The sequence below is a fragment of the Rhea americana genome, unplaced genomic scaffold (genome assembly GCF_003343005.1).
Source record: "Rhea americana isolate MKP2758 unplaced genomic scaffold, rheAme1 scaffold_251, whole genome shotgun sequence".
NCBI classification, from domain to species: Eukaryota; Metazoa; Chordata; class Aves; order Rheiformes; family Rheidae; genus Rhea; species Rhea americana.
In genome coordinates, this window is record NW_028186370.1 from 1,118,477 (window position 1) to 1,126,800 (window position 8,324).

The following is an 8,324-nucleotide window of genomic DNA, read 5'->3' on the forward strand; positions in this document are numbered from 1 at the left end:
TTTTAAAATGGCAGATGAAATTCAGCACAGCTGAAAAATCTTTATGTCGCTCTGTGCATTGTTTTAAGAGAATTTCATATATACAGTCTTGTTTTTATATTGCCTTTTTTCATATCCATCCAGAGTTTAGAAAGAACCATGATCTAGCCTTATCGCATATACATTTTGACACAAATACTGTAGTATGTCATGTGGGATGTTTTCTTGCAAGGATMTACATGATGCAACTCTGATCATGGCGGCAGAAATGTGGACACTGTCATTAATTAACATCCGTTGTTTTTCTTTTCTTTAAGGGGCAAATGTTCACGCAACAGACCCAAGCCGTAGACTGACTTCATGGGAATGGGCTTGTTACACAGGAAGGTCAGAATCTGCCTTCATCATGCAAAAGCTGATGGATAGGCCATGTCCAGAACAGTTTTGTGATCAATATAAACCAGAATGGCCAAAAATGAAGGAACTTCTTGCCAAGGCTGCGGAGCCAAAGAGCTGTTTGCAGAGGATTTCAGAGTGCATGAGATCAGCAGTCTCATTCCGGGCTTTCCATGGCCCAGAAGAGGATGGGGTCCTTGATCACATGGTCAGGGTGACAACAAGCTTAGGTAGTCCTTTTATTGCTCTGTCGTGCAGGACTGTGTGCCCAGGAAGCCCACCTTCTGTGGGAAAACGCAGACTGGCYGTGCAGGAAATCCTTCGGAAGCAAAGAGCTGAGCAAATCCGATCTCAGGACAAAGACCATGCTAGCAGCTATGAGAGATTATTTCAAAACTCCAAAATCACGCTGATCCCCAAAAAGAAGGACCGTCGAGCCAGCCTGCAGCCCTCCAGCCTTGCAGTACCTCAAGTGAGCACTGTAGCCCTCAGGAAGGCAAGTCTCTTGCCACTGCATCTTTTGAGACGGAGCAGTGTGAGACCAGGATTTGTCATCCCCAAAGTYCGCATCAGCAAGGCTCCTCCACCCACCTATCAACCAGAAAATGCGAGACGGAGGAGTAGTGCTAAAGATGACCCATATTTGCAGATTCCTAAATGGAGATACAAGGAATTGAAAGAGGAGCGGAAGAAGGCAGAGGAACTGGAAAAGAAAAAAGCAGAGGAGGCTCAAAAACAGAGGCAGGCATCTCCTGCCAGATGCAGGACCTGATTTAATGACAATTGCATATAAGGTTTTACGGTCCCCAGTCTTGTCACCTGAACAAGATAGCAGACTGCATGCTACCACACACGTGCGTTATGCATGGAGCTGGAATGCTGAATAATGGCCTTTACGGTGCAGAACCAGGGCATGAGCAGTATGTCTGATGGAGTGCGAAGGTATTTTGGGGTGAAAGACACAGGAGAGCTTACCTGTCTACTGTTGATAGCAAGTTTAAATGGTGCCGTCCTTTTGTGTTTTTTTTTTCTCAGTTCCAGGTGAATGATTGAGAAAAAGCTTAAAAAGAAAAAAAAYATGTATGAAAGGATCGTATTTTGTGTTTGTTCATTTTGTAATGGACAAAATTAAGGAGCTGTGCTCTTGACACTAGGTATTCTTTCCTCTCCTTGTTTACATAGATGTATTGCAAGGTTTTATAGTAACAATGAGAAATTTTGGTGTTGGTGGGCAGTGAAAATCCAGGTCTACACTTGTTTTGAATATGCTAAGCACTTTATGGCATTTTCATTCCAGCAATCAAAATTTAAGATAGAACAGGTATCAAACTCTACACCTCTATATAGTCTGCATGAATGCAATTCTTAATGCTGTTGCTTGTTCTATGGAATATAAAAAGGGCTGTATATGAAATACTTCTGCAGTTTGAGGTGTTGATATCCTCCACAGATATAAATCAGGTGCAGGGCCTGATTTCTGTTAGAAGACCAGACAACATGAGCTAATTTCTGAATGCTATGGTCACCTAAGATATACTTCCCCCATTACGTTTCCTTATATCTGCTATCTGTTGTCTCCTCTTTAGTCTCAGGGAATTTTTTGTCATTGCATTTAACTATGAAACAAGGGAGCTGGTGAACCATAGGCAGGCTTTTTATTATTATTATTATTATTATTATTATTATTATTATTATTATTGATATTTACGTTCCTGTTAAAAAACAGACCAGCTTTATAGTGAACTTGACGTTTAGGACCTTTGCAGCTTACAGCCAGGACAGCATAATTATGCAATTTCCAGAAATTCAAGCAGGTATCAGGTACAGCCATATGCCATGAAAATCCAGCCAGAGATTCACTATCAGGCAGCTCAGCCACTAGAGAGTTTGGAAACCTTGGTCAGTCGTCATTTTACACTTTGATATTATGTATCTGAGTGCCTGGAGAGGACAGTACCTCACTCCTCTGTCTCAACACTGGGAAAAATAACATTCCTCAATGTTAGAGCAGGAACTGGTCATGTGGTTCTAGAGATGAAGACTGCCATGTCCACCATCCTGTCACAGACCCTTTCTGGAGACCAGGACGCTAATTGGCATACTACCCTCCAAGCTGAAGACTTTCAGAGTGATTCTCCCATCTCCAAACTTCATCTAAACTGCCAGGTTGGTTAGAGTTGCACTTAATGCTACAGAAACACATCATTATTGATATACACAAGCACTCTTAAAAGTGGTAATTCCCATAGGTCACTGCAGGTCCTTTAGGTCCTTGTTAGGGCTGTCTTTGGTTTTACCAGAAGTTAGTTGTGCTAAACCCTGGCTAGTTCTGGTAAGGAATGGCTCTATACTTGCTGCTTACTGAAGAAAGACGCATTCATAAATGCAGAGGTCAAAAGCAAACAGCAAATCGTACAGGAAATACTCAGCTTATGTTTTTGCTCAGGCTTTGCTTCTACTTGAATTGAAATGTGCTGTTGTGCGTTCTGTTCATGGTACAGTCTGTTGGAGTCCGAGTAGACCTTAGCTACTGCTGTTGATTGACATCAGTTGTGTGCATTTCATAGGCACTAATCTTGTATTGGATTTTGTGTTACCAGAAGATAAGGCAGAAGCTGAAACTCATTTCGTTTGGGGAGAAGGAGAACAACGGTTTAGCTCTCTGTGTCAAAGCCACCAGGATGGATTTTTATTGTCATACACTGTACTGATTGGTTTAGCTGGTAATTTTTGTTTGCAGCCAACCCAGTGTATTTAATATTTAGCGTTCAGATTTAGCAAAAGCAATTTCTGCTTTTTCTGTGCAAGGTGAACCCTTGAATTTGCACTCTCAGTATCACTTGCAGGAAACATACAGTTGAGAGGTGCTCTCAGGGATTAACACATGGCAGAATTAGGAACTGAAAATGAAGCCTGTTTTCTAACTCTTTGTACTTTATTATGTATATGTGTATAAATATGTGATATTTCCATTAAAAGAAGCACAAGCTGTGAACTTATTGGAGACCTTATTCTTCAGAGAGATTGGGTGTTGTTGCCTTTGACTTTTCACGAGATCAAAAGTGCACCCACTTTCACCTGTGAACTAATCACTAACATCTGAAAGCAGTTTGATTCACCTGGGAGGAGCTGACTTCCACTCCTTGTGAACGTTTCTCAATGAATAAAAGAAAACCACAGCATTTGCCTGTACATTGGGCTTCAGTTGGTGGTCTCTTTTAAAGACAACAGTTCCTTATATGACCTGCAGGCACATATTTTTACTGCAAGTAGACGATGCCCTGGTATCACTAGAGGTGGTGAGAGTGAGTTTTCTGTAGCTGTTTAAGGCTTTCAACTTGGCCAGCTGGGAGCTGCTGGCACAGAGCTCTCGTGCACTGTTTCTTGTGCTGTGACCCTGTAGCTCCTGCCATCTGACGCTTGGGGGGAGCCTGATGGGCTGAATTACTTCTGCAGTAAGCAAGAGGGATTTAAAATAATGATGATGGAAAGTGAAATCCCAAATGCTTCCTAACACGTGCAAAAATGCTATTATACTCACTTTTCTCTTGGAAGCTATACTATGGCAATGAAGAGACTACCAACTCCAGTGGACAGCTTTTCAGGCAGGAACACRGACTTATATGTAATTGGCTCTCTGTGCCACTGTATAGCATTCGTTTAATTTTTGTGCCAATGAAAACTGTTCCTTAGGCCTTGACAAAAATCCTTACTGGGCATCTCCATCTCCTTTTTTTCTGGAAATGTTCTTTATAGTCCTGTATGCTCATGTTGTCCTATTAAGGGATAGAACTTACAGCAGCTGTGAAAGATGCCTTGCAGAGAAAAATGGCATATAGATACATAATATCTTCTGTGGGCTTTTTTTTTTCTTTTAAATATATACATTTCATCTGGAAATTTCCAAAACCTGTAACAGAAATTAGGGTCCAATATACAGAATATGCCGGTTTTCAGGTGGTCTGAACTGTAACCTTTTTTCTTTCTTTCTTTAACTCCTGCTGTGCAGCTGKGTTTTGCTCAGGCTGTTATTGTGCCTTACAACCAAAATGTCACAGTTCTGTTAGACTCCTGGAGGCTGCAAGCAGGAAGCGAGCTGAGAAGGGTTGTCCTGTCCCGCTCCCCTGTCCATATACTCTTGCCCATCTGCTGGGTTAGTATTCTGCCAATTTAATGATCAAAACTAGCTCACTGTGTCAGTGCTGGGGAGCCCAGTAGGGAAGGGGAATGACCATCTTCTTCAGTACCGTTGAGCTCAGCCAGTTCCACCAGGCTGTGCAAGAAGATGGGCATGGCATGGCTTGGGCAGCTCCAAATAAACGCAACATTGATACCCTCTTAGAGGCATTTTTGGTGCTACATAACCCCAAAGAAAGCTTGGGCTAGTTTTCAGATGTTTGGGAAACTTATAGCCTCCACTCCCCTTGCATCCCTTCCTTTGAGCCTGCTTTGGAAGGATTGAATGAGCACTGGAACACAGAGCTGCCTAATGGTACTCACTGACTTCAGCCATAAAGTAAGAATTTTAAGAAGTGGGAATTGCCTTACATTTTCCTTTTCTTTTAGTTTAAATTAACACAGGGAAAATTACAAACAAGTGCGGTCATTTGGGTCATCTAAAGAGCCTCTTCATTACTTAGCTGATTACCCAGCAAGAGGGTATATTCAGCAGAGATATCAGCTGACAAACCACCCAGTAATCATCTCAAGGCAAGCAAAAACTGGATTGACAGTTCTGCATGCTCTCTGTGTAGTAACTTTTGCAATTAAATCTTTGATTTCCAAGTCTCTGGAAACTGCTAAACAGATATTATTAGAAAAGTATCCTGGGCAGCTAGTGGAGTAGACAAAACAGTGACAGGGGAGGAAGGAAGGAAAAATATGGTGATGGTTATGCTGTGTCTCTGATTTAAAACAACATGGGCTTTTGAATCATTTTTTCTTACCGTGTAGACAAGAGGTAAAAGTAGCAATAGAGGTTTGGTTTGATCTGCTAAGGAATATGTTATTTAAAAGGATATGATTCAGTATGAGCCACGTTCAATGACTTCAGTTTTTTGGAAACTAGCTTTCCTAAATGTTTTGAGTAGCTGCTTTTGAACACATTCACATACTTTCCTGACTTCAAGATATTTGGTTTGTACACCATATGCAAGCATATTTACTTACTTAATTTGAGGTAATGATACAGATATTAAAATGGTTTAAACTTCTTTTTGTTTTGTTAATGAAAATCCTGCAAAATGCCACAGCAGTCATAAGAAGACAAGTGTTAATGTTACCAAAAAAACTCCCCAGACCTTCAGTCTTTGGAATTATCAATTGCCATGGTGTAAAGCAACTGTAGTGAATATCCCACAGAACAGGATATGCGGAAAAGAAACAAAAATAGGAAATAACTAACATGCAGAAAATCTTTTGCTGAGTGGGTAAAGTATCCAATTGCAGCTATGTGTTCAGTAGGCTACCTCATTCTGTGCTAAGATGGATATTACATTTTACAAGACAAACTTACCTTGTGCTTGCTTACTTACACTAGAAATAAATGAGCTAAGAGCTTGGACAAGGGCTGCAACATCTCAGCATTCCCTTTTGAAACTTTCTGTCAAGCAACTACTTTGGATAGAGAGCTGTAGAGTACTTGGTCTGAGGATTACATGGGCAAATGCCTTTTTAATTCATGAGCAACATCCCTTATGTTCTTTCACGTGTACCTGTGCTAAAGTGTTCAGGACTCCCAAGCTTGCCCCTTGGAGAATCATGCTGGCCAGAGGAGTTTGATACAACAGGCACCCGATTGCATGGTGGCAGGCTGTTCACAGAGTGCACACGGATCAAAAAATGAAAATCTGAAATTGAGCCACTTGTAGTAGGCGATGTCAAGGAACTGATTTCTGTATAGGCATATTCCTACTAATACTTCTCCTTAAAAGAGTCCAGAATTGCTTCTCTGTGTTAATACTAAGGCCAAGAGGTCATTTCTTGGCCTCAGAAGAGATCTGCTTAGACTCTGCTGCTAGCACGAATCAGGGCTTCAAATATGCTAGGACAAAGACCTGGGTTCCTCAGAAATACCACTTCTCAGTTGCAAAATTAGCCCAGAAATAGTCCTGTACCAGTGCAGTCTGCTGCATTCTTCCCAGAGCTACAAACATTTTCCATTTGAGGGTCTGGATTTTGCAGAATGTCACAGATGCGAAGAGCTAACATGCACTGCTTTGGAGAACAGCAATTTTCCTCTGCAGATTTCCTCTGTAAGGCTAAATATAGCATTTAAGGAAAACATCAACTGTGGACCCTTTTGCCCCATGTTTGTAGAACTGCTGAACGCTGAGGAGCACAAATGCCAGAGCTAGGCTTAGACCACAAAGTGTTCTATTATGCTAAACAAGGACATCCCAGACTTGTCAAACAGGGTGCCCAAAACAAGTTAGTATCTTCATTTCCTAGCCATAAAATAACTAATTAAGATATATTAATTATATATTATATTAAATTAATGCATGCCTATAAAACTACCTATAAGTAACATAATCATACATATATATCATTTTATAGAAAAATTATGTGTTACATATTTATCCTCTTATATGTTTATATTATAAGCATACTGTTTTAATATATATGTGCATATAATATTATTTCATATTCATATGAAGTGATATTTCTATATTTTTAAACGCATATATATAAAAGGCCTCTAACCTCCCAGTGATGATGTGCAGCACTCAAATACATTGATGATGACTGCTCTGCAAAAGCTAGTAGTAATTAATCGTTCTGTAAGAGTCATTCATTGAGGGTATGACAGAGAGGCTACAAAGAGAGAGCAGCTGCCTGCTGCCTGAATGCTATGAAGCTTTTGAATGGAAGGAGGCTGCTGTGAAAAATCGTCCTTGGTCATGTAATTAAAGTTACTATGCACATAAATTTTGCCTAGTCAGGTTTGAATTTAGTACCTCTCTCTGCACACTTGAATTTGCAATGTTTCTGGTATTCTTTTACATCTACAAAACCGTATGAGCATTTGTGGATAGTTAGTGTGCCAAATGTCACTGTTTCGTGCTACTCTTAAGAGAAACTGAAGAGACCGGAGAAGAGGCCTCAGGCAGCTCCTTTTCCCCTTCCTCTTGCAGCCGCTTCCGACAAGAATCACGGTTTGCTACTTTGCACCAGCCCCCTCGCAGCAACTCAAAACTAAACACAACCCCTCAAGAGGCAGATGTGCAAAATCCATGCTAGCGGGCACTACCCGAGATGCATTTAGTGATTTCTTGTAAGGCACCAATCAAACTGTGAATGCTTTGTAATGTGGCTCAAAAAACAGGCCCAGGAATTGCACAGACATCCCTACTCTGTGTGTGGGGTGGTGGTGGTGGATGGGTCAATATTTATTCATCACTGCAATAGCAACCAAAAATTTGCAGGGCAGCATTAGCAAATCAGGCAATTTTGGTGTGAGGATCTGTACACAGCGTCCTAACAGAGAAAAGGGATAAAATATTTCCATTTTAACTGCACCTTGCTGAGAGAATAAAGGTTTCCATGAGCTTGTTGTGATTGTGTTGAAGCGAACATCTTGCAAAAGGTGTTAGTGTTGGGATGTTCTGCATTATCCTGTGACTGTGTTAATGAGAAACAAATCAATATGTGGTTTGGTTAAGTAATTGCCCCACAAAAAGTGCTATTCCAACACAAGGGGAAACAGAGTTTCAAAAGACTATACAAATTTAGTTGGATGGGCAAGGGATGGGCTCTATTATCAGCTTGGCCGCTTTCCCAGGAAAGCATAGCGAAATAGTTGTCACTCAGCTTTTGCCCAGGTTGGCATACAAGGACTCTTATAATAATCTAATAATTGCTTATAATGTCTTATAAATGATTGATCTGACTGCCTGGCATCCTTCCTCAAAAGCTGTGATCTCAGCCTCCCAAAGCATTTAAGGGAA

At 40.9% G+C, this 8,324-nt stretch overlaps 1 protein-coding gene across 1 annotated transcript in view; it reads left to right on the forward strand.

Annotated features, from left to right (window-relative positions):
- ANKRD33B (ankyrin repeat domain 33B) overlaps positions 1-1,147 on the forward strand; it is a 37,767-nt gene extending 36,620 nt beyond the window's left edge. The window contains exon 4 of the mRNA XM_085307051.1: positions 297-1,147. Coding sequence (XP_085163177.1) covers positions 297-1,147 — 851 coding nt within the window. The remainder of the gene's footprint in view (positions 1-296) is intronic.
- The last annotated feature ends 7,177 nt before the right edge of the window (positions 1,148-8,324 follow it).